Source organism: Diabrotica virgifera, chromosome 3, assembly GCF_917563875.1.
Source record: "Diabrotica virgifera virgifera chromosome 3, PGI_DIABVI_V3a".
Taxonomy (NCBI): domain Eukaryota; kingdom Metazoa; phylum Arthropoda; class Insecta; order Coleoptera; family Chrysomelidae; genus Diabrotica; species Diabrotica virgifera.
This window is the reverse complement of record NC_065445.1, coordinates 37,769,278-37,790,054: the sequence shown is the minus strand read 5'-3', so window position 1 is coordinate 37,790,054 and position 20,777 is coordinate 37,769,278. Positions and strand designations below refer to the sequence as shown.

Genomic DNA, 20,777 nt, shown 5'->3' with positions numbered 1-20,777 from the left:
TATTGTGGGATCCAATAGGCTACCAATTGGGAGATCATTAATTACTCCAAGCCATATATTTACATCTCTACATCTACATCTCCGACACTGTTCAAGGTATTCCTGCAACAAATATTAAAACCATGGAAAAGGAAATGTGAAGGGATGGGAATACCAATCCGGGACAACTTCTTGTAAGCATTAAGTTTTGCAGATGACCCACGGAGAGGGGTGGGGGCTAAAATTTCAAATTTTAAATATAAACCCCGCGATATTTCGCACAATGATTGCGCAGATCGAAAAACTACAAAATACACTTTCAAAATTATTTAAAAAAATCTATTTAATGGTACTAAACACGACACCCTACGGAGGTGGGGTAGGGGGTTACTTTAAAATCTTAAATGGGACCCCCAAATTTTTATTGCAGATTTAGATTGTCTACGTAAAAATAAGCAACTTTTATTCAAGATATTTTTTCGAATTATGAAAACGATTTTTGGAAATGGAAAATTTAATTAAAAAGTGGAAAGTCCTTACTAAAATGGAAAATTTTAAAAGATGAAGTTTTTCAATCCTAAAAGCAACATTAATAATATTGAAAATATTAAAAAATATTACTAAAAGATTTTTAAATTTGAAAAACTTATTGGTACATTTACCTGGTGACACCTCCAAGGCTTCTACAATTTGCAAGCCAAATGGATGCTGCAGTGAAGACAAAGGGAAGGAATTCTACACTATGCAATTCACATCCCCAAACTGCAGCTTGGTAAAGTTCCAACGGAAAATGCTCCTAGTTACTCTACGGAGTAATACGAATATAAAATCAAAATGTATTCCATTTTTATTATTCAGTTGCAATGCGAAGGCAAAACAATCTTACTCTTCAATTAGAATACGGAGTGCAATCCAGCTCTCTGAATCGCGATTTTCGATTCTTATTGGAATCTCATCGGAGAGAGAGCGCAGGCTTTTTCTCTATATCCTAACTGACCAGCACCGAGAGATTTTCCCACACATTGCAACTGAAACAAATAGGGTAGGTGACTAGCGTCATCTGGCAATTGAAAGATGAAGTTTTCAATCCTAAAAGCAACATTAGTAATATTGAAAATATTAAAAAATATTACTAAAAGATTTTTAAATTTGAAAAACTTATTGGTACATTTACCTGGTGACACCTCTAAGGCTTCTACAATTTGCAAGCCAAATGGATGCTGCAGTGAAGACAAAGGGAAGGAATTCTACACTATGCAATTCACATCCCCCGTCTGCAGCTTGGTAAAGTTCCAACGGAAAAGGCACTTAGTTACTCTACGGAGTAATACGAATATAAAAAAGCTCTCGGTGCTGGTCAGTTAGGATATGGAGAACAAGCCTGCGCTCTCTCCGATGAGATTCCAATAGGAATCGAAAATCGCGATTCAGAGAGCTGGATTGCACTCCGTATTCTAATTAAAGAGTAAGATTGTTTTGCCTTCGCATTGCAACTGAATAATAAAAATGGTATACATTTTTATTTTGGAAAATGTTACTTAACTTTTTTTTGGATTTTAGGACCTAATAATCACAACCCAATAGGTCCCCATAACGCTCGAGTGACTGCAAAAGCATACTATTTGCTACCCTACCAGAACTTTATATGGAATTAAATAAAATAAATAAGTTTAAATTAAATTTAAGTATTAAATAATGTTGTCTCGTGTTCGTGTCTCATATTAAAGATAAAGACGTAGGTATAGTAGGTATTTTCTTTATTAGGTTAAAATAAGATTCACGTTGTTTGTTTCGCCGAGGGAATCTCTGTACCAGATTAAAATAAAAATAGCGGCCGAATCTGTAACGTCGTCAGTTTTGAATCGATAAAGGCCGCGAAAACCTCGACGCCGTCCCTGTGCGTACATATCACCAGAAAGAGGAATAAGGAAATAACCACGATATTGATTAGTGAGTAGGTAACCTTTTAACAGCGGCACAGTGTGCGATGTTTGAGAAACAATAATTGACAACATGAACAACAATCGGTCGAAGCTGCTCCCACAACAATCGTCGAAATAAGGTGAAGCAATATTTCGGTGAAATATGCGAAAATACAGCAGTGGGGAGGAAAAGTTGTACATAAACAGTTTGTGTGTTAGTGGAAGCAGTATAAAACTTTTGAACCCGACAAACAAGTGTTACATCAACAAAACGATCAAGATAACGTTGGATGCCGACGTCGTGGACCAGGAAGCCACCGCCGATAGCAAAAATAAAATCGTGGATTTTAAAAAAAGTGACAAAGTGCGGAGACAACCTCTAAATCTCAACATAACCGACTACAAAAATTCGAAAGTGTGCAGTAAACAACTTAGACAGATCTACGAAACCGTAGAAATACAGGATTTTGAAAGGATTCTAAACAACCTGCAGAGAAGTAATGCCTCTCATAACTTAGTGACTAACAAAGTGGATAAAATCCTTAAGAAAATAGATGCTGATGATATTTACGAAGAGTATTTCGGTCAGTATTACAATCATTTATACGACTTGATAGAAACGAGTTAAACCTGCGTCATGGTTCTTATAAACAAATTGCTACGATAATTTGTTAATAAATAAACAAGGCTCTTATTTGCAATTTGGTTTATTACGCTTTATTAAAGGACGGTAGTTGGTAGTTCGTTGTTCGTAAAGTGCCGTACTAGCTGTAGACTGTTTGTTGTTTTCAGTGTCGTAACAAATCTACGTACGTATCGAGAATATGCCTTGCAGCTTCTTGCCTTAAATTATTCGCAAAAACACCACCCTACATGCTTGCAAAAGTCGTTTTACTGTGATACAATACAGGGTGTTTATTATAACGATGGATTGTAAAAATATGCCAAATGTCAACCCGCCGATGTCCACCAGGGAGTTAGACAGGAAACTTCTTCGGGAGACACTCTACTCCGAAATTTTCCAAAAACACAGAAGGTCCATCTTCGCTTTGGGCTCTTTCCTCCGGATGCTGAAGACGAAGAAATCCAACTATAACGTGATCAAACAAGACGGTGAGTCTGAATAGCAATCAGGTTCTTCATTCGTCGGTTACTCGAGTTTTTTACCATGTGATTATTAGTTTTTAAGAACTTTTTTCACTGTAATCATTGTATAAAAAAGATACTGTAGATCTTTAGATGGAATCCGATGCGTAATGGACTTTTTTTACGTATGTATTTATAAATTATTATTGTGTAGTTTTTGTACACCTTATACCTCCTTTTGCTTGATGAATATACACAGAGGGATAAAAATGAAATTTGTATTAAAGAGATGTGTTGTTAGTAAATATTTGCCAATATTGGATCACTTATAATTGGCGCAACGACTGATATTATATAATTATTGTGCTGATTCAAAGATTTAAAATGGAGTTATTGTTGGGCAAGAGTATAAAAAATAAAATAAAGTATTTAAAATGTTGGTGACTACTTTTATTTTTTCCAAACCTCATAATCTTGATTAATTCATGGGCCATTTAAAATATAGGTACATTTTTCATGCCATTATTTTCTGAAATAATAATCTCTTTTGTAATATGTTTTAAATCGTATATCTATTGATATTTTTATATGAAATAATTAAATACAAAGTTGGATTAAATCAAACATAACTTCATTGGGCACCAAAAAAAATTTTTAAAAAATGTCACGGTTATTAATAGCCATACTTTACAATTTGGTGCATTATTAAGTTAATAAAACAATATTATTTTAAATACAGTTTTAGAACAAATAAACACCTATTGACCTATTTTAGAGTAATTTAATTTAACACTTAAAACTATAAATTTTGCAAGTACCTGTTTAATGGATAAAAATTATTTGTTATGTAATGTAGCATGTTAAAAACTATAAAAACATAGCGTGCTCTATATAATTTTGTGCAGAGTATAATTATTAACTAAATATTAAAAAATGACTTTTTATAAATTCTATTAAAATTGAAAAAAATATATTTTTTAATTAAGATTTTAAGACTTGAAAATTGTCATTTTTCGTTTTTTTTTTAGTTTTAAATTGTTAAAACTCAAAAACAATCAACTTAAGAGACCCGTAAAAATACCTTTTTTTGTTTATATATATCTGCCCGGACCGGAAAAATTTTAGTAGAATTTAAACAAGTCATTTTTTAATTATTAATTAATTATGGTCTGAACAAAATTATATCGGGCACCACATGTGGATTTTTATAATTTTTAATACATATACTAAATTATGTATCAAATAATTTTTCAAAAAATTTCTTCTTGTCAACAGTAGTTTTCTTTCTTCCACTTTTTTGTCTATTTTATTATGAAAGTAAAATTAAAACTTAGGACTGGCTAAGTCCAATTTCTTGTTTTCATAATTTTATCAATACAGAATTGCTCGCACAGCTGAGCAAAAAAAGAAAAAAAATTGCTGAAACAAAAGATTCTTGTAGAATTAAAAAAGATAAAAGCACCACCCTACATGCTTGCAAAAGTCGTTTTACTGTGATACAATACAGGGTGTTTATTATAACGATGGATTGTAAAAATATGCCAAATGTCAGCCCGCCGATGTCCACCAGGGAGTTAGACAGGAAACTTCTTCGGGAGACACTCTACTCCGAAATTTTCCAAAAACACAGAAGGTCCATCTTCGCTTTGGGCTCTTTCCTCCGGATGCTGAAGACGAAGAAATCCAACTATAACGTGATCAAACAAGACGGTGAGTCTGAATAGCAATCAGGTTCTTCATTCGTCGGTTACTCGAGTTTTTTACCATGTGATTATTAGTTTTTAAGAACTTTTTTCACTGTAATCATTGTATAAAAAAGATACTGTAGATCTTTAGATGGAATCTGATGCGTAATGGACTTTTTTACGTATGTACCTATTTATAAATTATTATTATGTAGTTTTTGTACACCTTATACCTCCTTTTGCTTGATGAATATACACAGAGGGATAAAAATGAAATTTGTATTAAAAGAGATGTGTTGTTAGTAAATATTTGCCAATATTGGATCACTTATAATTGGCGCAACGACTGATATTATATAATTATTGTGCTGATTCAAAGATTTAAAATGGAGTTATTGTTGGGCAAGAGTATAAAAAATAAAATAAAGTATTTAAAATGTTGGTGACTACTTTTATTTTTCCAAACCTCATAATCTTATTTGTTAATATTTTAATAAATAAATATTTAAGCAAATAAATGGGCAATTTAAAATATAGGGAAATTTTTCATGCCATTATTTTCTGAAATAATAATCTCTTTTGTAATCTGAAATAATTAAATACAAAGTTGGATTAAATCAAACATAACTTAATTGTGCACCAAAATTTTTGAAGATATTCTTCTTTAGCGACGAATCGATTGAGGGTAAAGTTGTACATGATCCGCGCGCCTGCGCACACTGACAGTATGTAGTTCTGACAGTATGTAGTTCATTGCTAATCTTTCAAGATAGGTATGTATGTATCTGTAACCGTGCAAATAAGTCATTAAAAGAATATATTAGTGGTTTTAGGAAATGTATTATTTATTATATAATAGACTAAGTTTTCACTCTAATGGCATATAGCATATCCCACCAATTTCGTTCGTTGCAATTCGGGACTGCACGCTGGGGTTTGTTTTGGTTGGATCAGGGAGAGCAGCATATGTGCCTCCTGATGAGAGACTAATAAGTTTCGAAACCGGTAGAGGTGCTTGCAGCACTCTCTGATTGGACTGGAATATGGTTCGGCTGTATTTTCGTTTTGCAACGAAATTGAAAATGGTTATTCATTATTTATTATATAATACTTGTGTTTTTGGATTTGTGTTTCCCTGTAGTAAAATAATAAAATATTATGTAAGCATAACATTTTTACATTATATGTCGCCGTGTTGTGTAATTATATCCGAAACTTACATGTCTATTTCTAGGGCCTCGCTGGAGTAGTGGGAAATGCGTTAGCACTGAGATTGAAAGGTTGCGGGTTCAATTCCTGGGCGATTCATATATTTTTTTATTTTTGGTTGTTTTAATAAAAATTTTTTGAAAGTGGTAGATAAGAAAGTTAGTTTGATTTTTAAATAAAATGCAAATAACCTTTTAAGTATATTTACTTCGTTTAAATTACCTATTATATAATAGAAGAATATCTTCTTACGTGCGTACAAAGTACACACACACATTCTTTTTTTTAAATGTCACGGTTACTAATAGCCATAGCCATACTTTACAATTTGGTGCATTATTAAGTTAATAAAACAATATTATTTTAAATACAGTTTTAGAACGAATAAACACCTATTGACCTATTTTAGAGTAATTTAATTTAACACTTAAAACTATAAATTTTGCAAGTACCTGTTTAATGGATAAAAATTATTTTCCGCAAATCGCCAGGAAATTTTGACATTCCTGTCAAAATTTCTTGAAGAAAAAGTCAGGACTTCCTTACTGTAAGGAAATGTCATTTCCTTACTGTAAGGAAATGATATTTCCGTACAGTTGTTAGTGTTCTACATAAATGATAGAAAAAACTACAAAAAACCTCAATACGTTTCCATAGTAACCCAAGTAATTTTATTAGGAATTTCAAAGCACCATTTATTTGGGAATAAAATTATCGCGTTTTTTTTAAATCAATCAATATCTGTCGAATTTTAAACGATTTGCGGAAAAATAGTATGTTTACCTCGTAGGAAAAGCCACATTCCTGGACTCTGTGTTGCTAAGTCTCGGCTTGCGCCTCGACTTAGCAATCTTCACAGTCGTCCAGGAATGTTAAGCTTTTCCTACCCGGTAAACAATGTACTATTGTTGTGTAATGTAGCATGTTAAAAACTATAAAAACAAAGCGTGGTCTATATAATTTTGTGCAGACTATAATTAATTAATAATTAAAAAATGACTTTTTATAAATTCTATTAAGATTGAAAAGATTATATTTTTTAATTATGATTTTGAGACTTGAAAATTGTCATTTTTCGTTTTTTTTTTAATTTTAAATTGTTAAAACTCAAAAACAATCAATTTAAGGTGATACAGTAGAGATCAACAGGTAGCAAAAACGCGTTCCAAGATTGCGGCTGTAATTTTGAATATTTTTTCGAGATATTCGGCACACGTATTCGTTATATAATAAAGAATGGCGGTACAGAGCCCAATTTGACAAATATATTAATATGTGGAAATTACTCTGTAATTAACTACAATATTAAAAAACGAGCCTGTACCGCCAATAAGAAGAACAAAAAATACACTTCCTTCAAATAAATTTTTTTATCCGATACCTAGATTTTCTGTCATTTTGGAACTACTAAAATTTTTTATTTCATTAGTAGTTCCAAAATGACAAAATCTAGGCATCGGATAAAAAAGTTTATTTGAAGGAAGTGTATTTTTTTGTTCTTCTTAATGGCGGTACAGGCTCGTTTTTTTAATATTGTATTTAATTGCACAGTAATTTCCACATACTAATATATTTTTAAAATTGGGCTCTGTACCGCCATTGTTTATTATATTACGAATACGTGTGCCAAATATCTCGAAAAAATATTCAAAATTTCACCCGCAATCTTGGAACGCGTTTTCGCTACCTGTTTATCGCTACTGTTTCCTCTTAAGAGACAAATTAAAAAATACCTTTTTGTTTATATATATCTGCCCGGACCGGAAAAATTTTAGTTCAATTTAAACAACAGTCATTTTTTAATTATTAATTAATTATGGTCTGAACAAAATTATATCGGACATCACATGTTTTTTATAATTTTTAATATACTAAATTACGTATCAAATAATTTTTCAAAAATTGTTTTCTTGTCAACAGTAGTTTTCTTTCTTCCACTCTATTTTGTTATGTAAGTAAAATGAAAACTTAGGACTGGCTAAGTCCAATTTCTTGTTTTCATAATTTTATCCATACTTAAAAAAGAATTGCTCGCAGAGCTGAGCAAAAAAAACTTGCTGAAAAATTGATGAAAATTGCTGAAAAAAAAAAAAGTTTCTTGCAGAATTAAAAAAGAAAAAGCACCACCCTACATACTCGCAAAAGTCGTTTTATTGTGATACAATAAAGGGTGTTACCTGATGTAAAAATATGCCAAATGTTAGCCCGCAAATGTCCACCAGGGAGTTGGACAGAAAACTTCCACCATGCGTGCGTGAAAGTGACTCTTTTAGCACGGCCGTAGAAAAAACATGTTTTTATGTATATGTATATAAAATAAATATATAATTTTAAAATTTCGTAACTACCCAAACAATAAATTGATCAACTATCAGAAACATAAATAGTTTTTAGAAATAAGCTACAATTATGGCTAAAAATATTTTATTTTTTACGTTTCGGTATCCAACTCGTAAACAAGTTGGAAAATACAAAATAGTTAGTCATAATTGAGGTTGTTTCCCGAAAAATGTAGTAGTTAGATTTATTAATTCTCTTATCTAAGCATGTATAATAATTTTGTGCCTTTAATGTAGATTTATAACATTTTTAATAATAATTTAATAATATAGGAAGTTCAATAAAAAATATGTGGTGATACCCTCGACATCCTTCTTTTTCTTTTTTGAAATTTACTCTTATCAGTTCGCCATTTTATTCCTCCAAATCTTTCTAATCTTCCAGTCACCTTCGCCGAGGTCTCTCTCTATCATTGCTTTTCTTAAAATATATGTATATGTTTTCCATCTAATAGCTTGTATTTCTCTCCGTCTTCTTCTTAGAGTTTCTTATTCCATTAATTACTCTTTTTGGTCACATACATCTTGACATTCTTTAAATTCTCAGTACCATTATTGTAATGCTCTGTTTTCCAATTTTTTATAATTGAGTGTTTTACTTCCATTAATATTTTCTCTGTTCTTATTCTATTAGTCCAGGGTAATAAGGATTTTCTCAGGACACTCAAAGATCGAGGAAGCTGACTACTTTTTTAGTTATTGTAGACCTATAGGAAGAAAACCTACCTGTTTCCTGCCTAGAGTTCGCGACCGTTTTTTAATTATTAACAATTTATTGCAAAAATCGCGATTTTTTCGATTTTTTGCGCCCTATTCAAAAGCTAAACGATTGACATAAAACTACAAAATTTAATTTTTTAGAACATTGAAAACCCTTCAAAATACCGATTTTTGAAAGTTAAAAAATTAATTTGTTGCTTCACAAATTTCAAAATAAATAAAAATCGATATTTGTTAATAACTTTTACTAAATTTAACTTAGAATTTTAGGGTTTCACTCAAAGATGGTTATTTTGGTAATTAACAAACCCTCAAAATTTGAGACCGATCCATTAATTAGTTTAAAAGTTATTCTAGAATAAGAATATTATAAGATTATAGATAATAGATATTATAGATAAGATTCTATTCATAGTTGTTTATCCCAGAGACATTTATTTTGCCATAACATAAGACAGAAAATAATAAACATTAGGCAATTCTGAGTATGCCAAACGAAAGTAGAAGACTGATACTTTTTTTTTTCTCTGATTCTGGCTTTGGTTTAGAACTAGAACCTTTAGCCACGTAATTGTATAACTTATCACTAAGTCAGGGGAGTAATGTGTAGTGTGTGTGTTGAGTAAGTGTCTTGTTACTTTGCAAAGTCGACGTCATTAAGACTGATACTTAGTATCAAAATGTATTAAAAAAAAGATGAAAAAATTAATCAATATAATCAAAAATCCTAATACCAAATTTTTGAAATTTTGTAGTTTATAAACATTTAGAATAACTTGACAAATATTGTCCGCAGAAAAAATATTTTTATATATTCGGAAAACTAGTATTTTAACACGAATTTTCATATAAAAAAATTTAGCCTGGGTTCATTAGGGACAAAGTTAGCCATTTGTTTTTTTTAATTCACAGCTAATTTGTTTATAATAATTAAGGAATTTCATTGATGCCATTTTAAATAATGGGGTTTGTATTTTTTGTTAAAAAAATTGCATAGACATTGTTTCTTCACAGCACCCTCTACGATTTTTCAAAATTGTAGTTCAAACGGTTACTACTTAGGGGGAACCTACGAATCCACCGATTTAAAATACCGAAAACGCAATTTCAAACTAATACAATTTTCTGTATCTCCGGATCAACTCAATGGATTTTCATCTTTCTTTTTTTAATTTGTATGTAATTTCTACGTACATTACAAATATGCGATTTGTTTATAAATTTATTATTTAATAATCAGTCTAATTTGTTTAAACAATTCTTGAAAAAATATTTTTTTACACAAATCTATTTTTTTAATCATAGTATCATTAATGATCACACAAAACGTTAAAGTTTACTTTAATAAATAAATTATGTTTATTAGATAATTATTTATTGAAGATAATTTATTTATTAAACTATAACTTAACTTTTTCTATGATTAATAATGATAGTCTGATTAAAAACATGGATTTTTGGGGAAAAATTATTTATTCAAAAATTGTTTAAACAAATTAGATTGTTTATTAATTAATAAATGTCAAATTGCAAATAGACAAATTACATATTTGTAATGTACAGAAACATTTTTAAATACCTAGGATGTTGGATAAACGAGACACTAAATCCGGATGAAGAAATTAAAACTCGTAAAGAAATTGCAAGAGGAGCATTTATGAAACTTAGATCTATTCTGAGCAACTCTCAGCTGAACATACAACTAAGAATCAATTTCCTAAAATGTTATGTGTATCCTGTATTACTATATGGATGTGAAACCTGGATCATGAAGGTTAACATGATGAACAAATTAGAAGCCTTTGAGATGTGGTCGTATCGTAGAATGCTCAGAATATCTTGGGTTCAACGCATTTCAAACAGAGAAGTCTTAAACAGAGTAGGTCAAGGCGAAGGTGACTTAAAGAAGATGATAAAAAAAAGAAAACTTGAATATCTGGGGCATATAATGAGAGGTAGCAGATACAGGATGCTGCAGTTAATACTCAATGGAAAGATCGACGGAAAAAGAGGAATTGGTCGAAAGAAATATTCATGGCTCCGAAACCTTCGTCAATGGACTGGCTTATCAGCAGATCAATTGTTACATGCCGCACAAGATCGAGAACGATATCGGCAAATTGTTATGGAAGCTACCCACGCCTAAAAATTTGGGCACGGTACTTAAAGAAGAAGACAGAAAAATTACATACAAATTAAAAAAAGAAAGATCAAAATATATTCAGTAGATCCCGAGATATAGAAAATGATAGTAGTTTTAAGCTGCCTTTTTTAGTTTTTGAACTCGTGCATTTGTCGGCTCCCAGCTCCCCCTTCACTTACCACGACTAGTCACCAACTGAACAACATTTTTAAAAATTCGTGAAGAATACCAACTTTTCGAATATGTAAAATGATTTTTTCCACGGACAATATTTTCAAAGGTGTTCTAAATGTTTATAAACTACAAAATTCAAAAATTCGGCATTACTATTTTTGACTATATTAGATATTTTTTTTTAGTACCTTTTGATAGTATTACTTTTCTACTTTCATTTGACATACGCAGAATTGCCCTATCTTCATTATTTTCTGTCTTATGTTATTGCAAAATAAAGGTCTCTGGGAAAAACAAATAGAATAACTTTTAAACTAATTAATGGATCGGTCTCAAATTTTAAGGGTTTAAGTACCCCAATATACAACTTTGAGTGAAACCCTAAAGTTCTAAAGTAGTTTTGGTAAAAGTTATTAAAAAATAACGATTTTTACTTATTTTGCAGTTTGCGTAGCAACAAATTAACTTTTTAACTTTCAAAAATCGGTATTTGAAGGTTTTTCAATGTACTAAACAATTAAATTTTGTAGTTTTATGTCAACTGTTTAGCTTTTGAATGGGGTACAAATAATCGAAAAAATCGCGATTTTTGCACTAAATTGTTAATCATTAAAAAACGGACGCGAACTCTAGGCAGGAAACAGGTAGGTTTTGTTCATATAGGTCTACAATAATTAAAAAAGTTGTCAGCTACCTAGATCTTTGAGTGACCCGAACATGGTCTATTTCCAGCTTATTACCCTGGTCTATATCTTCTCTGGATTTGTAGACATCTTCTCATAAAGTCCAATTCAACTGTACGTATTTTATTTCGTATTTTTGTTATCACTAGACATTATTTCACTCCTCATAGGTTATTTTTTTTCACGATGCTGTAAAAGTTATTTTTTGTTTTCTTGCTGTAAAAGAAACAACAGTTATAGGGTAAATGGCAAATCTAAATAGCATATTTCGAGCAAGTTATAAATGCTCTATACAAAATTAACATCTTGATAAAAATATACTGAATTAAACTACTTTAGTACATACAACAAGTAAACACATAGCATACATTTCAAAAATAAATAACAGGAAACCACATAATGTAAATAATTATAAACTGTATGTCCATAAAAGAGATAGATAAACTTACCATGAATAGAGGATGGAACTATACTACTCGCGAAGTCGATCGAAGTCAGGAACCTCATTCGACTTCGCTGCGCCTCGGTCTACTTCCATTCTGTGGCGGTTTTTGCGATCGAGTCAAAGGCATCGAAGTAGTATCGTCCCGCATGGATGTGTTCCTCGCGAAGTTGAACTAGTGTGTACTGACGGTACTTAGGACTTCGGTCAACTTTCCCGAAGTAACTTCGCGAGAGTGTGGTGCTCTCTTTTATTGATATATGGTAGATAAAAAAGAGCGCCAATAAAGGAAGTGGAAACGGAATGGGAAACAATGAAATTAAAATTCGGTTACGCAGATAGCTCAAGATAAAGATAGTCTTCAAAGACTCGTTGACAGATTTAATACATAAGCAAAATAATTTAACATGACGATTTCAACTCAGAAAACTAGAATAATAGGAATCAATAAAGAACCAATGGGAAACTTAAAGTCGATGGAGTTAGCATTGAAAATGTAATGGCAATAACATACTTCGGTATTACACTGTTCAGCTATGTAGACGTTGAAAAATATGTAAGAGATCAAGTACCAAGAGTAAATAGATTAGGCTTATGCCTTAATAACACTCTCTATGGCTTAATCGACACATTAACTTTGAGAACAAATCGAGAATTTATAATGCCAGTATAACATTAATTAGACACTTCGCCCATGCGACCGCCAAAAAATTGATGCCTTTGAGATGTGGTGCTGGAGAAGAATGCTGCGCATACCTTGGACAGCTCATAGAACAAACGTTTCCATTCTAAACCAACTCAAGATTAAAAAAAGGCTGTCCACAATATGTCTGCAACGAATACTGCAATTCTTTGGTCACGTTGTTCGCAGAGGTGATGACAGTTTGGACAGATTAATTGTTTCTGGAAACGTTCCGGGGAGAAGATCAAGAGGACGATCACCAACTAGATGGTCCGACCAAATAAAGAATTCAGCTGGAAACTCATTCTGCGAAGCTCTTCGAAGAGCAGCTGAAGATAGAGACCAATGGAGAAACATTGTTAGGAATATTGGAAGAAATCACGATCCACAGTAATGGGGAAACGACAAGAGAAAGATAACATTAATAAAAAAGTACGTATCAAAAACAGGACCCGACACATAGAGGCGTACCCGGGAGAGGGTTTTGGGGGTTATAACCTCTCTCCATTGGGATGTACTTTGAGCTCTATACGCTTAACACCATTACTATTCACTACTCCCCAGAGATACTGCAGTAGTTGTAACCCCCTCCTTAGGATCATCCTGATTACGCCATTGCCGACACAGCGAAACCTAGACAGCACACAACCTATAGTTAATCCACACATTAATAGTCAAAATTACTTTGCTCCAGCTTAAACAGAGCAGCATTGGTATATTGTGTTCTCTAACTTTTCCTATTATCTGCTTGGTGTTCAATATTTGCTCACGTGTTCTTTTGCCTGCTACAAATCCGCATTGTTCTTCAGCTATTTCTATAAGTAGAAAGTTCTTTAGCCGTTCATTGATTGTGTCGCAGTTTTTTTTTTGTATGAGGAATAGAGACAATGGTTCTGTAACTGCTGCATATGGTTCATATGGTTAGTTATTCTTTTTTATGGATACTGAGAAAATTTTATTTGGACCACTCATCAGGCAAGGAGCAAAGTGTTTAATCAGTGCATTCTTCTTATCATGACATGTGGATGTCAAAGCTGGACCTTAACCAAGGCAAATAATAACAAACTAGCCACAACAGAAGGTGCAATGTTAGGTATACGACTGTCAGATAAAAAGAGGAACGACTGGGTAAGATGAAAAACAATAGTCGAGGACATAACAACAAAAGTTGCCAAACTTAAATGGAGCTTCGCAGGCCACACTGTTAGACAAAAAGCCCAACGTTGTAACGCCACAATACAATATTGTGACATTAAAAAAATAGTCGGAACAAATGGGAAGTATCTTGCTCAGGATAGAGATCGATGAACGAAGTTGGAAGAAGCATATGTCTAACAATGGACGATAGAAGGCTAAGAAGAATATGGGTGAAAACTATGTATTCGAATTTTATATGAACCTTGAAACTTTATGGTTTGCTCTTATGGATGTCGTTGAAAAAAAATAGGAAAATGACTCTTATTACAAGCAGCGAGTGTTCAATTTCAATTTGAAATAAATTCTCAAAAAAGTTAAATTTCTTCGTTGTTACTATCAAAACAAAACTTTTCATCCCAATAACCCTCAATAATCTGTCAAGGTTTCCACCTACTATATTATTATTGTAGGTCTGGATTCTGGATCCCGCATATGAAAAAAAAGTTGAATAATAGCAAGCTGAAAATTTGTTAATAGCTTAAGGGTGTTTAGTCGGATAAACTTTGATATATGGGAACACTGTAACAGGGGCAGTTTTAATTGTGGAACAGGTTAAAAATTTGGAACGGTCATACCACGAAAACGGCACATTTATTTTGTCCGACAGAACAGACTTAAACTCTCTGAACAGAGATTAAACTCTCTTGCAAAAATCAGACTGCTATTTATCACCTGTCATAATTCCTGTCATTTGACATATTCTACATGCTCCACTCATTAAAACGCCCATTTGGTGATAAATAGCAGTCTGATTTTTGCATGACAGTTTAATCTCTGTTCGGAGAGTTTAAGTCTGTTCTGTCGGACAAAATACATGTGCCGTTTTCGTGGTCTGACCGTTCCAAATTTTTAACCTGTTCCACAATTAAAACTTAACCTGTTCCAGTGTTCCCATATATCAAAGTTTGTCCGACTAGACACCCTTAAGCTATTAACAAATTTTCAGCTTGCTATTAATCAACTTTTTTTTCATACGCGGGATCAAGACCTAATATATTTAGTTATTTTGATACGGATTTTTCAATAACATAAATTAAGTAGGTATAAGCGTATAACCGGAAATTCAAGATAATAATATTATCATGTATTTTGTGAAATACCGATATAATTTTTTCAGGGAATTTTTTCATTTGAGTTGAATAACTGGCAATAAATATTTAATTTTATTTATAAAAACGTTATATCATAAGCATAATTTAGTAACATATAACTAGTTTTCGTTTATGTGTATAATATTTAAATTTCATGGTAAATAACAAAGTTTAGTAGACTTTGACTAAACTTTGGACAATATAGAATAGACTAAGGACTAAACCAAATGCAGCATAATCTACAGTCGAAAAAATGAAAGAATACCCATGAACGATCACATCAATCACTTATTTTTTATTTGCTGTCTTTTTCTATAACAAACGTTTGTCATTTATAGAAAAAGACAGTAAATACAAAATAAGTGATTGATGTGATCGTTCATGGGTATTCTTTCATTTTTCCGACTGTATTAAAGGTAAAAAACATTACATATTTCTTAAATCACTAGAGTAGAGCCAACAAACGTACAATATAAATACCTGTAATACCAGCAGTGTTGATGGTACTTATATTATTTTCAAATATTGAAATATTACTATAAATTGTATTAATAATAATTATTATTATACAGTGATAAGAACCTGAGATAAATTATTCTGTTCTGTAACAAGAACGAAAACGGTAGATTGGGTGGAACCAAGTAAAGGTATAAATCGAATTTTCGTTATAATTAGTCATCATTCTCTTTGCCTTATCCCTATGCGGGGTCGGCTTCCCTAATTGCATTATTCCACACAATTCTATCTTGGGTCATATCAATGTTAATCCCCTGTACCCACATGTCCTGCCTTATCGTCTCCCCCTCAGGTCTTCTTTGGTCTTCCTCTCCTACTCCTTCCAGGAATCTGCACTTCAGCTATTTTTCGTATTGGGTGATTAACGTCTCGACGTTGAACATGACCAAACCATCTTAACCTATGCTCTTTCATTTTGGCATCAATTGGTGCTACACCTAGACTTCCCCTAATATACTCATTTCTAATTTTATCCTTCTTTGTCTCTCCACTCATTCATCTAAGCATTCTTATTTCCACCACATGCATTAGTTGTTCCTCTTTCCTTTTCACTGCCCAACATTCAGTTCCGTACATCATAGACGGTCTTATGGCTGTTTTATAGAATTTTCCCTTCAGCTTCATTGGAATTTTTCTGTCACACAACACACCACTCGCTTCTTTCCACTTCATTCATCCAGCCCTAATTCTACTGCATGCATCTCCATCTATTTCTCCATTACTCTGTAATACCGATCCTAGGTACTTAAAACTATTGATTTTCACAATCATTTCACCATCCAAAGATACCATTTTATTTGTAGTAACTCTATCTTTAAATGAACATTCCAAATAGGTACTACTCTGTTTTTGTCCTACTAAGTTTTAAACCTTTTTCCTCCAGCGCTTGTCTCCACTGTTCCAGTTTTTGTTCTAAGTCTCTTTCACAATTTCCTATTAACACTACATCATCAGCATACATTAGGCACCATGGAATGCTACCCTGTAGTTTCGCTGTTATCTGGTCCAAAACTAATGAGAATAAATAAGGACTAAGCACCGAGCCTTGGTGCAATCCTACTTTCACTTGAAATTTATCAGTCTCTCCCACACCTGTCCTAGCACTAGTCGTTACTCCCTCATACATATTTCTCACAATCTTTACATATTTGCCAGGTACTCCTTTCTTATTGAGTGCCCACCGCAGAATCTCTCGAGGAACTCTATCATATGCTTTCTCAAGATCAATTAATACCATATGAGCGTTGGCCTTCTTATTCCTGTATTTTTCCATCAGTGGCCTTACAATGAAAATTGCATCTGTTGTTGATCTGCCCTGCATAAAGCCAAATTGATTATCGGATATTTCGGTTTCTTCACGTATCCGTCTATCAATTACACTCTTATATATTTTCATGGTGTGGCTAAATAGTTTTATAGTCCTGTAGTTTGTACATTGTTGTATGTCTCCCTTTGTCTTTGTAGACAGGTACTAATATACTGCTTCTCTCTATTCGTCTGGCATTTGCCCAACTTCCATAATTCTCTTAAATAGACCTGCTAGCCAACTTATTCCTGTCTCTCCCATTGCTCTCCACTTTCCATACTTCCCCAGGAATGTCATCTGGTCCGACTTTCGTTATAACCCAGTAACACACCGAATTTTTTCTACGATCAGAAAGTATGAACTAAAAACAATTAAATCTGAATAAAACGAGCTATTTATACATGTCTGGAGGAGGAGGTACAACTACCAGGAATACCACAGATATAAACAAAAATTTGGTCGTAAACACGTAGTATCTCTTATAAGAATAGGAAGACTAAGATGGGCAGGACATCTAGCAAGATCACAGCAGAAGAACCCTCCTAGAAGAATCCTTATGTCACAACCTGTGGGAAGTACAAATAGGGGTAGGCCAAAACTCAGATGGAAGGATGGTGTAGATGAGGATGGGAGAAAAATAGGCGCAGCAAACTGGCAATGGTTGGCAATGGATAGGACTGACTGGCGTAACAGACTTTTGAAGATCGAGGCTCTTTCATAGGGCTGTAGCACCATTGATGATGATGATGATTTATACAGTTTATACATTTTCTTCTTGTTTCAGGACTCTGTCCGATTATCGAGCATTGGCGATGATATTGGCAATTATAACTTTGTTTACGGCAGCTCAAAACAGATTTCCTGATATCACTTTCGTAGATTTCGGATCCACTATGCTCTTCTTCAGCCTGGCCCTCTTCTTCCGGTGATCTTGCCCTGTATTGTGAGGTATAGAAGGTTATATCTCTCTGGATGTCTCATTACATGGCCGAAATGTTGTAACTTTAGAATTTTTATTGTTTTTGTTATTTCTGTGCTGTCTTCATTCGGTTTTAACCCAATTTATCCGCAATATTCGTCGGTTGATCCACACCTCAAAGGCCTCCAATTTGTTCATTAGGTAGTGTCTCTGCAAGGGCCCAGCTCTCCATAGCATACAGAAATATGGAGAAGGCTTTTAATGAGAATTTTATTTTATTTATAGAAAACGACTCTGGCTTTTTAAATGTTATTCTTATGCCTTTGTTTATATTCCAGTTGTCGTTAAAGTTGGCGCCCAAATAGCTGATATTGTGGACTCTTTCTAATTTTACTCCATACGCTCTGATGTTCATTGGTTGTAACTGTGTTTTGCTGATAACCATAGGTTTTGTCTTACAAGTATTAAGTTTTAGCCCATATTCAACAAATATTGTCACCCTGTTTGTGCAACTCTTTTTCTGTTTCATCTTGAGGTCTCCGGTGAGGTTAACTTAAAATAAGTCTCTAGGTGCTGTATTTCTATCTGCCTATAAACGAGGTTCCTACAGTCTCTGCCGCTTCTCGCACGTCGACCGCCATCGTTTTCTGTCTATTCATTCGTCTTCTTTGATGGCTCTATCTCTCATTATGTGCCAAGCAAGCAAGCAATTTGATTCAACCCGACCTGTGGGAGATGTTCACCCTTTCGAAAAAGAGAACATTCGGGTGTAACAATTCATTGGGGCGAGGTGTCTTGGCCCGAGTAGAAATACAGGGATCACCCCACCTCGCTCCAATGACCCAGGCTATCCCTTTCCCCCCCATAGCACGCTGATGCGCGATAGGGGCACAACTATCAGCCAAATGCTCTTCACAATGGAACTCTGGGTAATAAGATTCCAATGTGGTACCCTAATCGAATGCAAAACTAGGCCAGCGTTAAGCGCTCTAAGCCTTTTATCCTCTAATTACTTATCCGCGGGAACTAAAATTGCTTGCTTGGGCCCCAAGCCATTGTACCAAGCCCCACTGGGCTCCGTCCAATGGCTTGACGCTCTAGAATTTTATGCTGATTTTTTTTATTTTTTGTGATTTTTTTGGTGGCTTACGCCTTTTTTATGTTTTTTATATGATGTTTTTACCTGATCATCTGTCTGGTTCCTTGGATGACTTCTTGGACTACCTTAGTCACTATGTTGGTGACTAGTCTTACCAGGTCGTCTTCGTCTTGGAGGATCGCTTCTTGATTTTGGCTTGCGTGGCTTTGGCGTATGAGACCCCGGTTGCCTGTTGTCGTCTGTTGGTCTGTTGTTGTGGCCTCTGTTGTGGTGGTCTGTTCCAGGTTGGACATCTTGGGCATCCTCTGTAGTTTGCGGGATGGCTTCCGTGGCAATTGGCGCAGGTTGCCTTTGTTTCTCTGGGTCTTTTACATTGCTTCGAGAGGTGATCTTCTCCGCATTTCACACATCTGGGTTCTTTGTGGCACGCGTTCTGTGCATCGTGGAAGCCCTGTCGCTTTTCGTAGGTCTTCTACCACTACCTTCATGTGGCACAGATTGGTGATCAGCTTAGCCCTTTCTACGTCCTCGCGATTCAGAGTCAGTACGAACATCGGTAGTTTCCTTTTGGGGCCGGCTCTTGTGGTCATATTCTTAGCTACTTGGCAGACTATTTGGTGTTGTATTTCCATCTCTTCTTGGATTTCCTCCTTGGTGGTATTTGAGGGCAATCCTCTTAAAACCACTTTGAGTTTTATATCCACTTCTACTGGGAAGGCTACCCATTGTAGCCTCTTGTCTTTGTGTGCCTCTGCGTATTCTTCTATTATCCTCACCATTTTTTTATAATCTTCCAGGCTTTTCGCCTGGATGAGTGTTTCTTTGCCACTCCTGGAGATTTTGTTTGTCGTGTAGACTTTTAATTTTTGGGCTATGGTGAGGATAGCCCCTGTCTCATTCACGCTCTGTAATTTAATCACAGGCGGCTTTCTGTGAGGTGTTGCTTGTTGTTCGGGCAACACGGTGGTTTCTTCGTTTGTTTCCATGTCTTCTGTCTCTGAATCGCCAGATCGTCTCAAGGTAGGCGTCTCACCATCTGTGTTTTGCTCTGGGGGGGGGGGGGGGGCTGGCTTTCTGGTCCTCGTGACAGTGGTGGGAAGTTTTCTTTCTTCTTTTTTGGCTTCGGTTCTTCAGCCGGCGTTGGCTTTTTGGTCGCTGGGTTTTTGTCCTGTTGTGGCCTCGGTAGCTTTGGTGGCTGCTTCTCCTGTTGGTGTTGCTTATGTATCAGTTTCCGAGTTTCTTTCAACTCTTTCAGCAGGTCGTCCATCCGGGATGACATCTTCGCCATCTCTTCTCTTTGTCGCTCGATTTCGGCAGTTAGTCGCTCCTTTTCGGCCCTATGCCGGGCTGTCTCTTCTTCATGTTTTTTTATCTGATCGTGCTGATCTGCAAACAGGGTTTCGAGCTTTTGTAAGGCCACCTTCTTCTCAGCCCTTCTTGCTCTTTCTCTCTGGGAGCTCTTTCTCTCTGCCTGTCTGGGGGCTTCATTTTCCGTGTCCTCGGTGTCGATGTCCTCTTCGGAGTCTTCCTCGGATTTCATCTCGGTATCTTCTTCGGTTTCCTCTTCGCTTTCATCTGTTTGTTC

General features: G+C 34.3%; 2 protein-coding genes across 2 annotated transcripts in view; both read left to right on the top strand.

Moving 5' to 3' along the window:
* Nucleotides 1–20,777, top strand: part of LOC114326030 (sperm-associated antigen 6-like) — a 194,417-nt gene that overhangs the window by 88,684 nt on the left and 84,956 nt on the right. The gene's annotated exons all lie outside the window — the stretch shown is intronic.
* LOC114326031 (uncharacterized) lies at nucleotides 1,834–3,426 on the top strand. Its single transcript, XM_028274234.2, has one exon. The coding sequence runs from the start codon at nucleotides 2,065–2,067 to the stop codon at nucleotides 2,527–2,529; it is 465 nt and encodes a 154-aa protein (XP_028130035.2). The 5' UTR covers nucleotides 1,834–2,064; the 3' UTR covers nucleotides 2,530–3,426.

Coding starts and splice junctions, on each gene's coding strand:
- LOC114326031 (XM_028274234.2), top strand. CDS start 2,065: ATGCGAAAATACAGCAGTGGGGAGGAAAAGTTGTACATAAACAGTTTG.